At 37.3% G+C, this 21,499-nt stretch overlaps 1 protein-coding gene across 1 annotated transcript in view; it reads right to left on the bottom strand.

Moving 5' to 3' along the window:
• Nucleotides 1-21,212, bottom strand: part of LOC121340974 (N-acetylated-alpha-linked acidic dipeptidase 2-like) — a 37,309-nt gene extending 16,097 nt beyond the window's left edge. The window contains exons 1-13 of the mRNA XM_041414090.1: nucleotides 21,029-21,212; nucleotides 19,417-19,528; nucleotides 16,376-16,562; nucleotides 14,589-14,690; nucleotides 13,632-13,757; nucleotides 12,771-12,957; nucleotides 11,198-11,291; nucleotides 10,784-10,882; nucleotides 9,013-9,098; nucleotides 8,255-8,374; nucleotides 7,739-7,821; nucleotides 4,774-4,837; nucleotides 2,779-2,846 (exon numbers count right to left, since the gene is read on the bottom strand). Of these exons, the coding sequence (XP_041270024.1) occupies nucleotides 2,779-2,846; nucleotides 4,774-4,837; nucleotides 7,739-7,821; nucleotides 8,255-8,374; nucleotides 9,013-9,098; nucleotides 10,784-10,882; nucleotides 11,198-11,291; nucleotides 12,771-12,957; nucleotides 13,632-13,757; nucleotides 14,589-14,690; nucleotides 16,376-16,562; nucleotides 19,417-19,528; nucleotides 21,029-21,116 (1,416 nt within the window). The 5' untranslated portion in view covers nucleotides 21,117-21,212. The remainder of the gene's footprint in view (nucleotides 1-2,778; nucleotides 2,847-4,773; nucleotides 4,838-7,738; nucleotides 7,822-8,254; nucleotides 8,375-9,012; nucleotides 9,099-10,783; nucleotides 10,883-11,197; nucleotides 11,292-12,770; nucleotides 12,958-13,631; nucleotides 13,758-14,588; nucleotides 14,691-16,375; nucleotides 16,563-19,416; nucleotides 19,529-21,028) is intronic.
• Between the last annotated feature and the right edge of the window lie 287 nt (nucleotides 21,213-21,499).

Here is a 21,499-nt window from a genome sequence, read left to right as displayed (position 1 = left end):
GCTCATCTACACCTGGAGCTCATCTACTACAGGGGGAATGTGCATGTACACACACAACAGCATATATAACACCATGGGACTCCTCCAGAAACTAGAACCTGCTTTCCTTTCAGCAGGCATGAGGAGATGACAACCACAAGCCTGTTTTGCCCTGAGGTCTGCCCTGCACAGTGGCAATATTCTCTCAACAAGGTTAAACCTAAAATTTGACTGCTTGTTCAGTAGGAAAGTTGCAAAAGAATTGTACTGGAAGGAAGGGTCCAAACCAGTCATATTGCAGCAGTTCCAATGGGACTCAACCAAGCCTGGAGAATCATTGTGCGAGACACTGTATGTACAAATGTAGGTCTCACCCTTACCTCAAAAAAAAAAAAAACCCAAAGCTCTGTAACCAGGATGGAAAAGGTAAGTACTAGTGCTGTCATCATGCTGCCAGCAAAACTATGAAAGACTATAAAATAAGTTGATGAAAGCTCTTAGGAAATCTGTGGCAGAGCAGAAATAAGTAAGACTCCCACCCTGGTCTCCACCTACACTTAAACAACCTTTAATAGACACAGTCCTTTAAGTATAAGATTGGTTATGATGTGCAAGAGGATTCAATATTTTTTTCCTCCAAATACAAAGCATAAATATTCATGGACACTTACATGGTTCCACCATGTTGTTGAGACTTAAATTTGGACTTGAAAAACATACAAACTCCAAATTGAAATTGCAAAGAGTTCTGACCTCTGAGATTCTGTCAGCAGCTAGCAGGAAAATAACAACTTTGTGAAATAACTGCTTGGCTGCTGTCATTTTCAGGGTACTCTGATCAAGTCCTGGGGCTAAAGTGAAAACTGCACATTAATAAGAGCAAGCTGAACTCTGACATATGGGAGCAAAAGCACTCTATGCTCTGGCAAAGATATTATTCTAACAGCTCTGGTCATGTAAAAAACATTGGTCAGCTTTTTCATACAACACTGAGAGCATAGTAAAACATATTTGCCCTGACTTAGATCCAAATCTAGCATCAGCATAAGCTTCCTGCTAACTCAAGAGAAGATGGAGAGTTCTCTAAGTATAAATGCAAAAGAAGAAGTGATAATCTCAGGGGAATTGGAGCTGAACTATTGCAGACACCATTTGGTGGTGACCAAATGTCTAAACCCTGGCAATAAAGCAGGGCCAAAAGACCGTCAACAGCTCAATGTCTCATCTGTAGCTAGAGCACACTTAAATGCAGAACTCCTGAAAGAAAACACTTCTTGTGTACACCAAACTTCTTTCTGGTGAGAACTGGCCCACTAAAAAACAAGAAGATCAAAGAGATCTCTGTTGGACATGTTGGACACCTTACTATGAAGAGAAATAATTTTCCTTTGGACAGGCATAATCAGGCTGCCAGGTTTTCTATTGTTTACATCATGCTTCTAATGTTAAAAGCTAAAATAACAGTGAATATGACATTTGTTTTTATAAATCACTCTCAAGTACTTTGCATGGTACTTTAATGGAAGTTTTCTACTCAAACCAGCAATAGCTGAATAGTTGACTTAAGATCAGAGCTAGGTACTATTTTTACCCCAGAGCACTTTTTTGTAACTTTGTTTATCTTTTACAGTGAAATGGCTTCCTGAGTTAGTGGTTTACTGCAGACAGAAAGTAAATTATTTTATCAAGGGCCCTGCAGCACTAAGGACACGAAAACTTTTATAGACAAAAGAGAATGCTCTTCAGTGCGCCAAGTGTCAGACCTAATATTTGAACAGCACAGCTTCATCCCTCTGCAAGGATGAAAGAGTAAGATAGCATTGATAGGAAAATAAAATGTAGAAAAGAGAAGAAAACCATGGGAATAGCACAGATAAACTTCCCCAGATCTAAAATATGGCATTTCAGCTGGCAAAAGTGTGCTGTGTTTGAAAATAACTTGGGATGAATGTATCTAGCAGGATGGGACATTGGTACCTGGATCATCCTACCAAGTGCTATTACAGGGCAGGTTTTTACACTGGACCAAGTGACCTGAGTTCCCTTAAGATTAGGGGAGGAAATAGTCTGAGTTCAGTACATACAAAGGTAGACAACTACATTTGGTCAAACAAATCTCATCCTAAAGGCACCAATTTCTACCCAATGCCTTTACAGGGAGCCTGTGCTGCTGAAGTCAGACAGAGCTGTCTTGTGTTCGTTGAGATGAATCCTCATCTGATGACAGAAACCTAATCTCATACGGAAAATAAAGTTCCATGCTTTAATGGATCACAACCCTTCAGCCTTATGATAATGGCTGAAAGTAAAGGAGTCATGGTTAGACCACTTGAAGTAATGCAAATCCACACATCGGACCTGTTAGAAAACCTTCTTAATCCTTCAATATTTATCACATATTTCAGGGGCTCAGTGAGATATGGAGGAGATTCAGGGAACAGGCAGAGAGAAAATGGTAGCTAGCCAATGTCAAAAATATTTCTCTTCAGTGTTTATAACTTTAGAGCATTGATCTTACTCAAGCATTTTTGCTTTTGTTATTATTATTTTTACTCTATATTTCAAATAAGATTCCACTTATGTCAATAACACATTTCAATCCTTTTAAGAATACTGAGGAACTGTGAGCATGGATTGTATATTGCTGATGGGATGTTTTGTTATTGATTTTGGTGGAATCAAGATTCTTCTAGCACAGCAATTAAAAAAATCTGGTATTATTCAATAGTCCAATTTTATCAAATAAACTTGGAGTCTTACTTATTTTTAGAAAGGCAGAAAAATAGATGGATTCTGTACCTCTTTTGTCAGATTATGCACCAGTCTGTAGAGAAGAGGGGTACAATCAACTCTTAATGTGTAGTTACCTGAAAATAAAACAAAAACATGGAAATTTTGCCTTCATGTACTAGTGGCATTATCTTCTTAATGGATTAAACCCTGCAGTCCTTTCTTAGATAAACTTTTTGACTGAGGCAAGAATTTATGTCTTGCCTCAGAATATATACAGCAATAGACTGCATGGTCTCACTTTGTAAGTTACTGCCACGACAAGGCAATAAAGTATTGGTTATAGTAAATCCACAGTAATGTAATTAAGCCTTCCCATAGCTCTAAAGTATGCCTAATTATCCCTCATTAGATACAAGCCCTTGTCACTCATATGCTTCCCAAAGCTTTGGTTGAACAGAAGGCAGAAAGTAAGATGATGGAAAAATACCAGATAATGTTAATGATGTTTCCAAGAAGAGTCTGTATGTGAAAACTGGAAAATCAAGCCACAAAAGTGCTCAAAACAATGACTTGCTTTGCTTATTTTCATTGCTATAGGACAATAAATAGAAGTAAGTTGCTGTCCAAAAAGTGGTAGAAGAAGTGTTGTGGAGAACATATGATGATAAACAAAATAATTTTCAGAGCACATGAATGCTATGAGTCTACAGGGGATTTTACTGCTCAGGTGAGAGATGTCCAAGATACTTAAGCCAGTGCACTCAATGTGGTGTTCTTTTCCTTATTACACACTTCTTTTCCAGTTGTTTTGCTTTCACATTTTCTTTAATGCATAAAGCAAGAGACATGTTTGAATAATCAAGATTTAGAAGAAAATTGTTAAGGCAGCAGCATGTTGGCTGCAAACCAAGTAAAAAAATATGTGTTACAATTCATGGTGAGAATATGAAGCAGTTGTAAAGCTATTATTTAATTTGTGAGATTTTCTAGGTGTGAAATTCTGCTCTACTTTTTACACAGCATGTAGGCAGCATAAATGAAGGAACAGCTCTAACCCTCCTTATTCCCCAGCTCCAACTCACCATTTAGAAACTAGGTTTGGCTTTTCTTTCTTTCCAATCCTTTTGTGACAGACAAAATTTTTAGCTAACAGGAATAAAGAGAGTTCCTAAATATGCCTGTAGATATCAATTTTATTCACACACAGAAAGCCCAAATAATTTGACTTGGGAAGAGTTATGTCCTGAGTAACTGAGGTTATGAAGCAGAGCAGCTTCACAGGACACTTCTGACTGTTATTTCAGCACAGAAAACAGCAAAAAAGGTCTTTCTGTAATAAGGTGCAGCATAATTTCAGAAGGATTTTGTGATATAGATCATGGTGTTGGGCTCTCTCTCAAAAAAAACAAGGCCCGTTTCTAAGCAGCATTCCTGAATGACAAATTCTTCTCATAATCTGAAGGACGCTGTAAATTGGATAATGGTGGATAAAGTTTTTTTGTGAAACACTTTTCAGTGCCTATTTTTTAAAAAAGTCCTGCTGTAATAAATATATAACCCCCTGCTCCTGACAATCAACAAAGGTGAGCACACTGGCTGAAAGCACCAAAGCATCTCCCACCCCCACAAAGTGTAAGCCTGAGGTCTTACCATCATAATAATTTACTGCCTCAAAATATTATAATTCCACAGGGAAAGGAGCTGGAGCTGTGACGAATAAGGAGCAGGCTGTCATATATTAAAACTACAATTGTAAATTAAAGTTAATGCAGTTAAGAGACAGTTTAACATACAGAATGCTCAGTTCATTAGCACAGAATAATAAACTCCTCCAGAAGGAGGCATTCTGGACTCAGACACATGGACTGCATCTCATGGACAGCACTACTTGCAAAAGAAAGCAACATGAAAACTTAAATTGTTCTCTCTCTCCTCTTAATTAGGTATTTGCTCCACTTACTCTGTACACCACAATACCTATCTCATGTAGTAAATAATTCACAGAGAACTAATAAAAATTACACCTGTAAAGCCAGGTAAAGTTTAAAATAAAAGACCCACCTTCTATAGAAGAATCTGCATTGATGTAAGCGACTGCCCGTTCCTGAAGGACTTTGGCATTTTCCTAGGGTTGTAAATGTATAATTCTTACTTCCAATTAGTGGCATTTAGTCAAGAGCATGTCAAGTGCACTGTTTTTTAGAGCATTATTGTTAAGATCTCAGTCAGGATAATTACTACTGTGTACCTTACTAATTATATTGTTTGCGGATGGGTAAATGTTCTGGGCATATAAAATTCATTGTTCCTTTCTGGGACTTAATTTGTTGTGGAAAACATCCACAAAGGGTATATGCTGCCTGCTGCATCAGACAAGGGCAAAATGGAGCAGGAAAATTACTGAATAGAATTGTAACACAGTAAAATTAGGGTATGACATGCATTTTAGCTCTGCACTTCAGGACTTTCTGAACATGCAGCATGTGACTGTGAGGTCAGCCAGAATTCCTCCACGCTTTTAATCCCGAGTTTTCCATATGTATTTCCAGCACTGAATTCAATTTTAACACTGATAAACCAAGCACTCCTGCCATATCTACCATCTTCCATTTCAAAATGGGATAAGTCAAAGCACTGAAATTTTCTGCTAAAATGCAGTTGACTGACTATTCTCAGTTCACTAAGCATTCCTATCATGGTAAATATATGCAGACATCTTGTTTATTTTTTTTATTCAAACTGGTAATTATCTTTGAAATTGATATTCTAATTAGTAAGTGGTATTTCACGAGATTTTGGCTTTGTGACAGATATTTTAATTAGGTTAGCAATTGTTACTTGATTCATTCAATTTATAACCCAACTAATAATTTGTAAGTCACGTGAACTAAAAATTTAATTGGTAATTGATAACTACATAATGAAATTAACATCATAAAAAAAAAACCAAAAAAAAACCAAACAGGAGAGGAGATCCTGCAAAAGAATATGATGGGAGGGAGCAAGACTGTACTTGCCAATATGGGGCCTTGCATATATGCAAAATCATATTTGCAGCATAAATAAATTCCTTTGTTCATGAGCAATGGAGATTGCTCATAATGCTCAATAGAGATTGCCTGTGTAGCAAAAGGATGTTGCCACAGCTGAATTCTTTCTGTTACACAGAAAATGGTGAATATCATGGGTTAATTTTCCTCAAGATTTAATACATGACAGATCTGGCAGCTGCAGAGAAGAGGAATGTAAGCTGTGAGGAATGTCTTTAGAGAAACTGAATCTAATTTAGGTCTAAAAGAGTAGTAATGCACACCACCAAGATAAAGCAAGGAAAAAATAATATTAAAAGACATGTTCAAATATGAACTGTGCTTAGAGTTTTCTAACCTTGTACAGCTGCCATTTCATGAAATAATGAATGATAGACTACTAGATACCAAATTATTACAGAAAACCCATTACAGAACAGCAGTAGCAATATTTAACAAATAGAACATAAGAAAACTCCCTAATTTATTATTGACTTGTTCAAGAGAAATTGATTTCTTAAGTATCATTTTTTTCATATTCCTCATAATGAAAACAACTGTGTGTTGTTTTGTTTTTTTTTTTTTCTTGACAGCACCTATATGTGTGCAGAGACACACAGACAAAGAAATCTCAAACAAATTTTTACATACAGCATATTTTTGCCACCAGCAGAGTTCAGGAGTTCAGGTGAGATGAAAATTTAATGCCAACAATGTAAAATTTCTCAGTAAATGATTTAAAATAATTTAAATTACTTTTTATTCATGTTTCATGAACCAGCAGTAAGATGAAGACATTGTTACAGCTGGAAGCCAAACAGTTTATGGGTGAAAAAAATAATGCAAATCTGAAGGAATAGAAATCTCAGCTTTGTTAACAGAAGAGTGATGGAATCCCCTTGGTGTTCGGAAGCATTTTTCTGGGTTTGTTACCTCCTCTGACATGTGCCATTTTGCTATGTAATTTTGTGATTTGCTGAAACATGCCAATAAACTAAACTAAAAAGATTTTTTTTTTATTTTATATATTCTGAAAGCTCTATCCACACAGCTAAATATTAACTTGTAAACAAAATTCTAATAGAAGAATAAGACAATGCATTTCTGTTTAAATATTCAGTACTAATAAATTGACATAGTTCAGCAGAAATGTGTTTCATCAGGCAATTTTCTTCCTGTTCTATTTCTAATTTGGATTTAATATACAAAGCAATGAAAACTCTCGTAAGACCTGTATTTGTTATTGGGGTTGAACAAATCCACTAAGAAGTGAACATGCCCAACAGGAAAAGGAACATACAAGTATTCAGAACCTCACTACTGAATTTCCCAACATTTCTACCTCAGGCAGGAAAAGGAAGATAAAAATAACATGCCCAATAGGAAAAAGAAGATAAAAATAGCCAGAACTTCACTTCTGAATTTGCCAACATTCTTCTTTCAGACAGGTATACAGTCAGGGATCCTCCTACACAATTAATTGACTGTTCTGCCCCTGAGACTCTACAATCCTGGAATTCACAGGCATTTTGTTCTATTCACTCATAGATTATCTATTCATTCATTTGCCCAGTAGGATTGATTTTCATACAAAGGCTTGGCATGCTTATGGATCAGAGGTTCAGAATCTGGACTTGAATTTACAGAAACAAAGGAATTTCTCAAATAGAAAGTTAGACCAATCTGGGTCAAATAAAATGCTATCATTCTGTTAAATGAGAAGATAAATTGCCACACAGAGACCACTGTGGGATATTAGCTTTGAATCAAAGTAGATTTTTAAATCTTAGAAGAGTTACTGCACTTATATTGCAAGAAGCTAGGTAGGTAGGTAATTTATATAAACACGTGAGTGCCTCACAACAACTGAAGGACTCTGTTGTACTCCAATTTTACCACAGAGTTTTTGATTGCAGTTTAAGAATAGATCCTGGCTACTGCAGTCACCTGCAACACACTTTCAAGTTTTGCTTTGCTTTACAGTTTTTTTTACTTACCTCAGCCCACTCTGTGGAACCCAATAATCCAAATTCTTCTGCATCCCAGCTAGCAAAAATAATAGTTCGCCTAGGTCTCCAACCTGCAATTACATAGTTAAACTTGACAATTGAACTTACACTTTAAAAGTCTACTGACCATACTTAAAGAAATTGCTTTAAAAACAGCACCTAACAGACATAACAGTAAAAAAAAATCCTCTCTAAAATCCTTAGGGTAACATATTGTTGCAGAGGCATTTCTTCTTAATGCAATATTTTTATTCTGCACAGCTAAGAGGGTACCAATACACTCACGAGGGAATAAATTCAACCAACTACCATGCAATGCCACATTTGCATCTCTCCAATGAACCTACAACTTTCATAATGAGAAATAAAACTTTCTGTAGAGGTGAAAAGTTAAATCAATACAACAGCTTATGGAAGCTTATGGAAGTTAAATCAATACAACAGCTTATGATCCTCAAAGCTGCTGTTTTCCATATCCATCATTTTACATCTGTGGTAAGTTACCTTCCATCTTCATTTTACCGAAACTCCGTACGATTTCTTGCAGAACAGCGGCACCGGTGGTTGGATCAATACCACCGAACACCCAAGAGTCTCTGTGACCACCTAAGATAATATATCTGTCTGGAAACAAACATACAGTATCAATTAATAATTTAAAATGCACTTGGATTAACTGTGATTTTCTTTGGCTTCATCTTTACTTGTATGAAATCAAATATGAAGTTCAATACCAGTGCTACAAGTTTATTTTTTAAGGGAATCTGCAATCATTCACTTACTCTGCTAAGGTCTGCAGGAAAAGACAATAAATATTTAATAAATATTTTCCATCTAAAAGCCTTTGTTGTGTGTGACCTGCTACAATAGTATAATGTATCAATAATATAATGTATCAATAGTATCAACAGTATAATCTTAAACATCCCAAATCATCACTAGCTTTCTGTAATTTGAATGATGTTAATTATTGCAAAGGCAAAATCTATGACTGATGTAAAGTGAAGCCTACTGTAAAGTGGCAGGCATTATAAAAAAATAAAAAAACATTCTCCCATGTCTATCACTATATTTTAAAGGGAATGCCATTCTTGGGAATGCCAATGACTAATAGTGTGATGGGAAGGACAGAAAAACTACTAAGAATTCCTCATGACTCTGTATTGTATGGTTATCTAAAACACTTTCTTACAACACAAGTACAATTTCAACAAATACAAAAGAAAGAAGGAATTAAAATCATGAAGCAACCTGATGCTCACCTGGTTCCAGAGCTCCTCTGAGGATGCCAATGACATTGTAAATTCGAGCGATTTTATTGCTTGTATGAACATGCATTCTGACTTTTCTGAAATGAAAGGGAGTGTGGAGCAACCATTTCTGATTAATAAGCCAATAAAGAGCCAATGTTAATACATATAAACCAGAGTTTGTGCTTCTGTCCTGCTTTGTGTTTTCAATACTGATCCCATGTGTGTTCAGCACTGCCATGCTGTCTCAGACACTCATTTTTTTATTTCAGTTTAGCCGGCTGCTGATGCCTTAGAAAACATCCTATGAGCTGGGCCAGTTTATAAATCTGCAAAGATTTAGAGAATTTATAGAACCTTTTTTTTTACAGGAACCAATCAGATAATTGTGTACTAGAAGAATAACCTGAAAAACATGCACAGGAATTAAAAATACATCTACCTTTTGACCAAAACTATAATTGTGGATATGTAAATGTTTATACAGAATACACTTTGGTTTTTTAGCACAGGTCCATGCAATAATATAGAACTTGGAGAAAAGGTCATTAGGAATATTCATCCAGGAATAAACTGAAATCTCTCTTTAGGACAGCAGATCTAAGGGATTAAGATTTGTCAGTCACAGAATCACAGAATGGTTTGGGTTGGCAGAGACCTTAAAGGTCATCTAGTTCCAACCTCCTGTCATGGGCAGGGAATCTTTAATTGAAGACAGAAAACCCTCTACTAGAAGCACAGTTTTTTTCCTCCCTGTCCCCCACCAGTAAAATCCACTTGTGAAATTTTATAAAAAACAAAGGGAATCCAGGTATTTGGAGAGATAAAACTAACACAGTGTTCAGCCCCCTTAAGCTGTGGAAGAAACAAAGCACCAAACAATGGGGGGGTTCTGTGTCTGGCAAAACCTCAGGAGATCCACATTTGAAGCTATCTTTTCAGCAGCAAATCTGCATAGCTGTCAAAATCAAAACCTACTTCAGGACAGCCACTGGATCTTTGCCCAGGAAGTAACAGAAACCAGTGCCTTGAACATGCATATATGTGCACACTTTCCATGTGCAAGTGACTTTCTACCTAGAATCAAAAGGTTCATTTTGATATGGAACTGCTATGAGAAAGATGTGTCGAATTAAGCCATATTTACAATTAAAAAAAAAAAAAAGTTACTCTATCAAGTAGGAAGATGTTAAAAAGTCTACTCAAAAATACAAGTTTTGTGGATGAATCATATTGTTTTCTCACTGTTGCTCTTCAAAACACTCCAAACAGCACTGTAATTATGTCAAATATGCTGTCTTATTTAGTTATTCCTACTTTATTCATTTTCAGCTAGTGAATAGTGATAAAGAATAATGATAAATGTTTATAAAATTATATATATACTCAGACATACACTTATTATCCAGGAGATGGGGTAGAGATAATGATATACCATTTTTACACACTGTTCATTGGGGTCCACTAACAGTCCTCATTGAATAATACCTCATGTAAACTGAAACTATATTTATGTGGAAAAGTCACAGAAAAGTGATCTTTAGCTTTATTGCAATTTATTGCCAAATGTCATTGTCATGCGGCTTGATCTGCTAATTTATGATCTTTTTCTAGTGCAATTTATTTTCAAATTCTAATAATTATCTCTAAATGTATCCCTAGCAGAAGGAAGTAAATATCTCCAGAGTATGTGTAGATGTGTAGATGCATTGCTCAGAGTCTTTTCCTCAGAGGGATTTTTTTTTTTGTAATACTATATAAACAGGCAAGTATTAAAACAGACCTTGTAGAAGAGTTGCCTGTGAATCCTGGCCCTATATTATAAGATACATTGAGACTTCCCTTCCAGCTGCTGTCTGGAGCTGCAGGTCCTCCCATTGCACTGTGAAGTGAAAACCAAGAAAATGCAGTTGACAATTAGGCTGAAACCTTAAATTCTCTTAATAATTATTGCAGCAAAACCTAGGTAGTTTCACAAAATTCTTAAAAGCATTATTGCAACAACAGAATGCTTTGAATTTTCCACATTTTCTGGAATAACTACATTACTACTACATTATTATTTCTGAATTACTTTCATTACTACAAAGAGTAGCAAATGTAAGTAACAGCATAGATTTTGCTGTCTTAATATGAAAAATTTGTCTGCACATTTGTCAGCCCTGACTTCTGGAGAGGCGGACAGATCTATACTCACCGCAGTAATACTTCTGCATCATGATATCCAATGGGATGAACCGGGATTTTGGGAATCCCTACACCTTCATTAACTTTGTACCTGAAAGTGTACTCTGAGAAACCAGAACAAAATGTTAAGTTTATGGTGTTCTTAGCAACTTTCACCAAACCAGAAGCATTTGAGCATAGCAGCCACGAGCATGCATGACTGCTTCTAGAAAACCAAACTGTAATGACAGAACCAGTAATGCATCTGCACTGCAGTGCAAAAGATGTCCCCACACTTGATGCAAGGCTAGATTTGCTGTCCAACCATGTTATAACATTTCCTCTAAGCTGGCTCTGGGGAAACCAAGCTGGTATGTGAGGTGAAGCTGGCACCTGTGCAGCTGCTTGACAAGCTGCAGAGGACATCCAGAGAGGCATTTCCCTGGGTTGAAGACATCAGCCAGCATCTCTGTGAGCCTGCTGAACCTGGCACACACAACCTCTCCTGGGTTTAGGTTGTCTTATGTCCCCAGCAGTAGCCACACAAGCCCATGAGCTTTCCAGAAGCATCCCTGTACAGCCATCCCATCAGCACTCAGCACTGGCAGGCATCTTAGTTCAGACCAAGTTTAGGATGCCAAGAAGGACAAGAGAAGCACATGATGCCAACTTTTGAAAGACCCCAAGCTGCTCTTATTTTTGCTATAGGAATTTTATTCCTCTTAAAAAGGATTTTAAACTGTTTTTTCCTGCCTGGAAGTTATGATCAGCAAGGAAACATCCCTCCAAGTAAAGCTATTAGCCCTCTTTGTTGGCAAAGTATAACCTTGTTTAAAATGCTCCTCTTGGGAACCACAGATATTTTAAAAAGGCTGTAAATTCTCAGCCATTTTCTGCTGCTTCACAATCTGTAAACCTACATGTCCTGCTTTTTTAAGTGTCACAAGGGTGGGACCATACAAAGAGTTTCCTAGAAACTTTATTCCACTGCCTAACTGAAAGCAGTTAGAATGACACAGACAGAACTTAGTGTGTCACTGTCATATTTTCTGAAAAATCCCTTTGCCAGGATTTCTTCCCCTGGGAAGCTGAAAAGCCTCAGAGAAAAATGAAAACAATAATTATCTGATTGCTTCTCCTGTTTTTGCTGCTTTGGAATGTGGTCCGGAGTTTGTTTACCAACTGGTCATTGTTTGATTGGTTTCATGTGAATTGTTTTAACTTAATGACCAATCACGTCCAGCTGTGTTGGGACTCTGGAAGAGGGAGTCAGGAGTTTTCATTATCATTCTTTCTAGCCTTCTGTCTGTATCCTTTCTCTATTCTTTAGTATAGTTTAGTATTGCATTCTTTAATATTATATAATATGATAAATAATAAATTAGCCTTCTAAGAACACAGTCAGATTCACTCATTCCTCCTTCATCCTGAGGACCCCAAAAACACACAGTTAGTGTGCAATAGAAAATTAACTATTGTCACTAAGAATTTCAAGCAGCTTTTTTCTGTGCATCTGTACTGAAAATAAATTAACTTCTAGTGCCTCACTTTCAGCAGCAGTTTATGAAGTACTTGATGGCCCAGGCTACAGAACTTGCACTCACCTTTTGCAGGATAACCTGGTGTTAGAGGGTCCCCAGCTCCATTCAAATTTAAAACATTCCCACGCTGGACTCCTCCACCTGGAAGGTTCCAGCCACCTGGATAAGCATCTACTCCTGGGGCACAGTAGTCAGCAGGGTCTGAGTAAAGTATGATCCCTTGGGCTCCTGCTAATATGGCATTTTTAACCTGTGAAATTATTTGGCTTTAAGATGAGGCTTTTTTTTTTTTTTTAATGCAGCAATGAATATGAACATGGAGATTTGCTTCCATGCACACATGTTTTTAGAAGACAAGTATGTGAAAGAGTTTAAAATTACCCCAGATTCAGCAGAAGAACCAAGCATAGTGAAACACAGTATGTTCATTATTTGTGTCAAACTTTTAGTCATAGCTCAAGGCTATGAAATGAAGAACAGAACATAAAAATGAGGCACAAAACCCGAACACCATCCCTACTGCCCCACTATCACCAATTTTGCCAGATTTATTGTCTAAAATCAGAAGAGATAGTTACTCAGTTTCTGTGCATCAGACTCCTTGTCAGAGTGCTGCTATTTCAAAGTACCACGGTTCTATGGATGGCACATATCAGAAGACTTGGCTCTACAAAATACTCAGTTCCCTGAACTATTCTCTTTCAAGAACTGCCTAGGGAGTTTGCAGTCGTCTCTGTCTCAGGAGTTTAATACATTCATCTGGTTTTATTGTTTTGAAAGTTATTCTTAGACTGTAGTCACAATGGATACATTGCACGCTTCCTTCTGCTCATATGTTCCAATGAACAGCCCTTACTAATTCCCTCAAGCTCTGCCATCAACAGTGTCTGACCCACAGAAGGAAAATTAAAACACAACCCTTACTTTGTTTCCTCTGAAGATCTTCCCATATCTGGCAATAACAATCTTTCCTGTACAGTTAATTCCCATTTCACGCTCCAGCTTAAAAAAATCTTCTGTACGGCCATAATTCACATACACCAGATCTCCCTGGGCAGAAAAGAAAAGCAGTGGTGTGGCAACTGGTCAGTCAACAAACAAAATACCCATTATCAGAAATAAAGTTTCATTCATTATGTATGACAGAGGATTTTCATTTTTTTTTTTCATTTCTACAAATGAGATCCAGTGCCCATAAAAACAATAGCAAAAAATATCCACAATGTTCTATAGGAAGCTTTGGTTCAAAATTCTGATTGGCTATTATCTTACACTTAACAGTCCTAAAAACAGGTTGGAAAATAAACCAGAGTACTTTGGTAAACTGATAAACATCTCTAGCTGTGACAAAGCAGTGGTATGCCTTATATACACAAACACTCACTACTATAACATTTCACTCATTTATGCAATGTGGTGTTGTCCCTGACCTGTTCCATAATGAAGTACCAGATTAAGTGAGGAACTTTTGTGGCCTTTGAAGGCATTCATTTAATCTAAAATGTCTTCCAACTTATATAACTATAATAATAGTGTTATTCTACTAAATGCTACTTCTACCTGTGCCTTAAGCTAGTCCTCTACATATCACTGAATAATATGGAGCAATCTGAGATGTATCCAAAATTTTCCAACAAAATAAAAACTTTTCATTTATTAAGTGATTCAGAGCTCTAGCAATTTGGGAAAGCTCTTTTTTTAGTCATAAAAGACTTCTAACCTTTGCATAATATGAGCCCTATCTGCGCTTAAGTGTTTTTTAATTAAGAAAAACGGTAATTAAAACTACTGCAACAAATATTTTGAGAAGTTGGAGCAATCTGTCCCAGAAAGTGTTTCAAAAAATAGGTAATAGTACCATTACATAATTTATTTTCTTACCTCTGGCACTCCTTGTGCTGAAAAAGCATTATATGGTGGTAGTATATCAGTAACACTTTCATAGCCCTGGGGAGGAGGTTCAAACAATGATGTATTGAAAACCTATCAAAAAAAATAACAGTAGTTTTTGGTCAAACATTCTAGGCACAAATTCATACACTAAGAAGATCTTAATTATAGTTTAAACTAAGGTCATGAGACAGCTATTCAGTTTCTGTGCATCAGAATCCTTGTCAAATAATTACTATTTCAAAATACTGCAGTCCTATGGATGAAAAGTATCAAAAGCCTTGGCTTTTGCCAAGTTAGCTTTGTCAGAAGTTTAAATTATAGTTTCCATTAATTGATAGCAAAAAATACAGTTTTGCCAAGTTAGCTTTGTCAGAAGTTTAAATTATAGTTTCCATTAATTGATAGCAAAAAATACAGTTTTGCCAAGTTAGCTTTGTCAGAAGTTTAAATTATAGTTTCCATGAATTGATAGCAAAAAATACAGTTCTAACTGGTACACATATGTTCAAACAAAAACACAGGTAGGGATCCAGAGCTGAAATTTTGCAATAGAATGCAGATATGAATACAAAGAGACAGATCACGTGTCAGAAGATGCCCCTCAGTCACTGCCTGAACCTAAGGAAAGAAGTAGCTTAAAACTGCCAAAAGATGGTGACAGAAAAAGACATCTGGTTCATCCATGCCATCCCAAGTGTCTTTTGTGGTTTCTCCCACCTGCATTATTATTCTCTTTATCTCTTGTCTAGTAATACTCCAGTTAAACATGCTGCCTTTCATCACTATGCATTGTAACACACATTGCTTTAAGGTGCATGTCCACCTTTTGGCACCTTGTGAGACTGTAGCTCAGACACTGTTACAGGGTTTCTGGAAGAAGTCCTTCATTCTTTCACCTCTAAGCTTGTGTTATCCCTGAGCACACATTCCTTACTTTCTACTCTGGCTCTTCATCCTTACCTATGTGCTATGATGCTGCGCTAGCAGTCCCACCTCCTCTCCTTGCTCAGGATCCTTGTCAGAATTTAATCTACTTCTTTATTTCCCCAGGTATTCAAAAGGGAGAAGATGTCTACAGACTGACTAGTTCATTAGTACTTCCAACACTAACTTAGGGGACACCACAGGAAGCCAGTGGGATCGGGTTCAGAGCAAAGGAAACATTAAATGGATAGTATCTCTGCAATTCCTTACCTCAGCATGCAGTGGAAAAAAATATTGTACAGATGTTCAAGCAGGGTTTGGATAGGTACTTGGAAGAGAGATGTAATGAGGGTCACTGACTGGATAAATCCTTGGAAAAGGTCTAATGAAGATTTTTCAAGAGACTAATTGTAGCACATTCAGAGAAGCCCTGAGCTGAAAACAGCTAGACACTGGAAGAACTGCATGCCTGAAATACATTTCTTTGTTATTAAAAGTCCCTGTGCATCCACTTAAAGCTGTTTATGGAAACAGGATATTAGCTTAGATGTATCCTTAAGCTGAACCCTTCTAACACCTTATGGTCTACTGGTGTTAACTGCAGCCTCTCCACACATCCTCAGTCTTCCGTATGAGGCACTCAGATCTCAGCCACTTTGCTGTGTTTTCTGCATAGCCTGGAAAACCATTTATAAATATGAATTCCCTTTGCACTGGATTATTTTTAATAATATAAAGCATATGCTGAGCTGAGTAGGTGAGAATACAGAGGATGACACTTTTTTAATAGGAAATCACTTGGAGGTTTTTTAGGTTTTACAGTAACATAATTTTGTCATTGAAAAGATCACCTCATTCCCTTGATCATCAATTAGTGAAATGTAGTTTGGCTGCTCTTCATTTGGGTATGAAAGAAGCACATCATAATCAACAAGTTCTGCTGAATCTAATCCAAATTCCTTCCACTGGGCTTGAATTTTTTTGGCAAGAAGAAGATTCTGTTCAGTTCCTGCGAGGTGAGGCAACTTGGTAAATGAACTAGAACAAAACAGAAAACCACTGGTAAGCAGCAAATGCAGAGAGATACAATACTGAAATAGGATCAGTGTGTATAAAGATAATCTTCAAGACACACAGCATGGACAGGAAGGTCTTAAAGCTTGAGCTGTAAAACATGATTGCTTATCAGATTCTGCATGAGGACATGACAAAATATACCCGGAGCAGAGGATCTTTCCTGAGGCCTTAAGATAAATCAACTGAACTTTTTTCTTTACATAACAGAAATAGCCACATCTACACAGAAGCAATTAAAATCAACATCAAAGATTCAGCAAAAGAATATTAGCAATACGCAAAAAGCAGAAATAAAGGTAGGAAAGCTACGCACTCAGAAAGGAGCCTTGCAGATAATTCTGGTATCTGATCATGGATTTGTACTGTTGTCACAGCGTGTCTTAATAAGTTTAACTTGAAAATCACTACATTAAATTATCTGCATAGGTTTGCTCTTTTTTCTTAATCAAAAGCCTGAATAACAAAACCTTCTTAACAACATTTACTTCCATATCAGATATAATACATGTTGATATATAACACAATATTGATAAATAGTCACAAACAGAATCCAGTCCCTCTGGGCTACCCCAGAGAAATCTGTGTACCATTTACTTGGCCCAGTGAATAAGTAAGGAATGGTGAAAGCTCATCAGTCATCCAGGTACTCTGCATCAGCTTCCAATTCCCAGCAGGCTACTTGTCCATGGCTGCCCCACAGATGTCAGATACCAGCAATTACCATTAATTAGTGGTAGCAAATACCATGATTAATATCACTTCAGCCTGCTGTTTCAGACTGTTTTCAACCCTTGTTCTGCAGTGTGCACTTCCTCAGCTTCCACAGGAGAATGATGTCCAAAGCCTTGTTAAAGTTAAGGTTGTCACAGCAACTATAATGTCTCCACTCATGCACATAGCCAGTCATTTCCTTACAGAGGGCAATATGCTGACCATACAAACAAATAGTAAATAGCTACTGACTCTTCCAAACTATATTTCTGTCCTTTGTGTGTTTGAAAACAGATTCCAAAAGGATGTTTTGTCACCCTTCCAGACCTAAAGCTGACCAGCTCAGAGCCTCTCCAGGCTGTCCTTATTAAAAGCAGGGCACAGAATCAGCCACATGGGGCCTCTTGCAATCACCAGAATTTCTCATCTACAGCAACACTGCAAACACAACATAAAGGTCTTTCCTGGCCCCAGGATTTGAATGCATCAAGATTCTCTAAGTAGACCACAACCTTTTGCCCTCTGCTGTTGTTGTTCCCTTTCTTTAAACTGTGAGGGTATGCACCAAAGTCTGGAAGCAACCTTTGACAAACTCTGTTGCTTGTTTGCCCCTTGCACTTTAATTCCCATTAGTATTTTAGGTACCTTTTAATTCTTTAAGTATACTGAATACTACATACGCCATCAGGAAAAACACATATGATTTTTTTTCCCAAATTTTCCTTTGAAAGCAGTTCAATCCTTTCCAGAGCTGTGATAAAATGCTAAGACCAAAGAGTCTGCATTTTCTGAGACTTGTAAGTTTTTTTTCTCCCCATTTCCTGATTTTTATTTGAATTTAGGCAAAAAAAATCCACAACCAGCATGAAGTATTTGGCCCATCACCAAAGCAAGCAGACAAATTAACCATTAATTAAGCAGACAAAGAAACCATTAATATCCCACAGCCAAGAGACTTTGGCCTAATTACAGAGCTATTTCATGCTATGTTGCCTAGACTCTCACGCAAACATAATTTTCAGGAACTCTCCAATCTACTGAAAGTAGTGAATACAAAATAAGATTAGGCCTGTAGACTTAAGCTTATTGATGTTAGGTATGAAACCTTTCGGGTTTAGAACACATGCATAGAAATCAAATTTGTCAGTAATCCTTTGATGTCCTTGATGCAACTGCTGACTTACATGCTGAATACAAACATTTGACTAACCAGACTGAGTATTTATTTACTCATATTTACTCATATTTATTTAATATGTGAATATATTTGTTCCTCTATAGAACATATAAATATACCAAATAATGTGGTTTTTTTTCATTTTCATGGAATGGGGGAAAAAAGGTAGTTTTATATCCCTAATATTTTAGATGTTTTTAAAGAACTGCATGGATGCACTATGATGCAAATAAGTATATTAACTAACATAATGGAAGCCTTAACTAACCATACACTCACACAGATCATGGACAGAGCCCTTAATCTCAGAAGATGGGGTATAATGGGATGTCAGAGCTCCCAGTTAACAACACATTATCCAGTATGGCCACACTAAAGGAATTTTAAGTTGCAAGTATACATACAACTCAGTGCCATGCAAATTTGTAGCATTAGTTTTTAATAGATTAATTTTCTACTTAGACTAGCTGCTCAAACTGAAAGTTTAAAGAGACACAGAACAGATGATCAGTCAGATATAATTCATGTCAATCATCATATCTCAGAGTAAAATCGTCTCAGTCTGAAAGAAAACAGTTATCTGAGTTTAGAGCTTCAGATACTTTCAGTGAAGATAAAAAAAAGGCACACTTCATTAAATCATAAAGATGGGAAATCATGAAGACTGATAAGCACTGGCAGTAATGCAGCTGGGGGAAGCACACTGGACAGCACAACCACCTCAAACAGGCAACTTCAAAAATGGGGAGTGGGGGAACAGAAGAGTTGTAAGCCTTTCTCTTCTTCCCTCAGTCTTTCAAACAAACTAAATACTTCCAAAGCATCTTAAAAGCTCTGCTTTCAGAGGTCCTTCCTTGGAGCTGACGTTACCACTTTCTGGCTTTTTTGACTGATAAAATTGTTCAAAAAATGATGCACAAGGCTTACCGAAGAAATTTCCTGATATTCTCTGCTTTCATTTCAGCCACAAGTTTCTGTCTCACATTTTGATGCACATCTGAAGAGTCGGGGTTTTTCTCAGTCAGTTTTGTAAACCATCCTGAAACACATTTGAGAAGTTTCCTACTTAGCAAGAATGTCCTCACACGTTTGAGCACAGGTGCAACCTGTGGTACTAAACAGTTAAAACCACAAGGATGAACAGGGCTTAGAGCACCCTCTGCCAGTGTCTAAGGGCCCTAAAAGTAAAATATAAAAAAATATAAAAACTTGTCTAAAAGTAAAATATATTTCATTGACTGAAATGCCTAAAAGTGACATAATTAAAAGAGTAAACCCTAAATCCCTGGTAAATCCCCTTTTTAAGGTAGACTCCTCATTAATTTTAAACTATAGTTTAAATTCTCAGTTAACTGTTTGTAGTGTGGGGTTCGAACTCCTGATACTCATGATGAAATTACTTTATTTAGCTTATGCATATATTTTTAAACAGATGTGTAAGCATATTTAAAGTGAAGGTCTAGGACTCAACAGCCACCCTGCCAGCATTGTAATAGTTACAGACTTGGGGAAGGGTGGGGTTGGTCTATTTAATAGCTAAAAGAATAAAGTTAACTGTCACCCAAGCCAGTTTTAAAATGTTTATTCAGTGGCCATAAATAGTAGAAGGAGAGGGTATATCAACTATATGAGTTTTTCTTAAGAAAAACAACAACAACAAAAATCCTTTTATTATTATAGCTAGACAATCCCAAAGTGGGAAGATTTTCATGAGACAAGCACATGTGCTGTCACTTGCACAGTATATATGACCTCTTACACTTAAATACAATTGTAGCAACTCTCTGAACTGAATAGTGATGCTTGATCAGACTAAAAGTCCATCTTGCCCAGTATCCTGGGCCAAAAGATGATGTTCAGGGAAATGTATAAGCATAGCACAAGCACCAGAAATTAGCAGCTCAGGGATCTCCAAAATTAAACTAATATTTTATATATTTAATAACCCTCATGGATTTTTCTTTCATCCTTTAGTGTTAGGTTTGTGTTACAACACAAATTCAAAAAGGACATGCAATTTTAATTTGAAATCAAATGCTGCAAGTGACTTCAGAAAAGAATCTCTAATGAAGTTCAATGTGCATAATGAAAACTTCAGTAACTTGGCTGTCAGTCAAACTCCTCCTCTACATTCTACCCTTAATTTCTAAAATAGCAACAGAATAGGAGCCTTTAAAAATATCTTCAGTAAAAAACAGGAAATAAAAATTAAAAAAAAAATCTGGGAGATCTTGCAGTCGCTGAAGTCTCAAACTCTCGTATTAATCTTTTCCCTTTGAATGCCTGGCTGCCTCTTTTGGGAAGCTGTCAGCTCCCCAGGGCTTGTCCTGAGCTGAAGCACAGAGCCGTTCTGTTCCTCGCTCCCTGAAGACTGAAACTGCTAGACAGAAAAGCTTAGAAAAGCAGCGGGACGGATACTCCATCATGCCCCTAAAGAGTACTATAATCTCCCTGCTGGTGAGTTAATCACAACGGGGGCTGCACACAAGTGTGTGCAGGGGAAGGAAGCTGGGGCTGAGCCCTGGGTCTCCGCACTCACCTGTAAGAAAGCCCAGCAAGAAGCAGCCGAGCAGCCCGGGGCACACGAGCCCCGCACGGAGGGCGGCCTTGCTCCTGCTCCCGGCCATTCGGTCAGCGCTGCCCCGCAGCCTGGCAGGCTCTGGGGGCTGGCAAACTCTGCCTTCCTCCTCCTTCTCCTCCTCCTCCTTCCACCCGCAGTCCCAGGGCTGTCCCTGCCTTCTTTGCTTCTCAGTTCTCATGCTGCCTAAGTAAGCAGCCTTAATCCCTGGGTGATGGTGATGAAATGGTTTTCCAGATGCAATTAAACTCTTCCATTTCCAGCAGACAGCCCCTGTGTAGCTGGGTGTGTATCTCTGTAACAAATATGTATCCAGGCTGTGCACCAATGTACATGTGGTATTTAAAATCCTAATTTATACTAATTAGCAGGATTTTTGGTTTTGAAAGTTCCTGATTTAGGCTTGTTCACAACTTGTTCCAGCAGAAGTGG

Source organism: Onychostruthus taczanowskii, unplaced genomic scaffold, assembly GCF_017590055.1.
Source record: "Onychostruthus taczanowskii isolate IOZ18803 unplaced genomic scaffold, ASM1759005v1 scaffold44, whole genome shotgun sequence".
Taxonomy (NCBI): domain Eukaryota; kingdom Metazoa; phylum Chordata; class Aves; order Passeriformes; family Passeridae; genus Onychostruthus; species Onychostruthus taczanowskii.
Note: the sequence above shows the minus strand (reverse complement) of the source record. Positions and strands in the feature narration are given on the sequence as shown.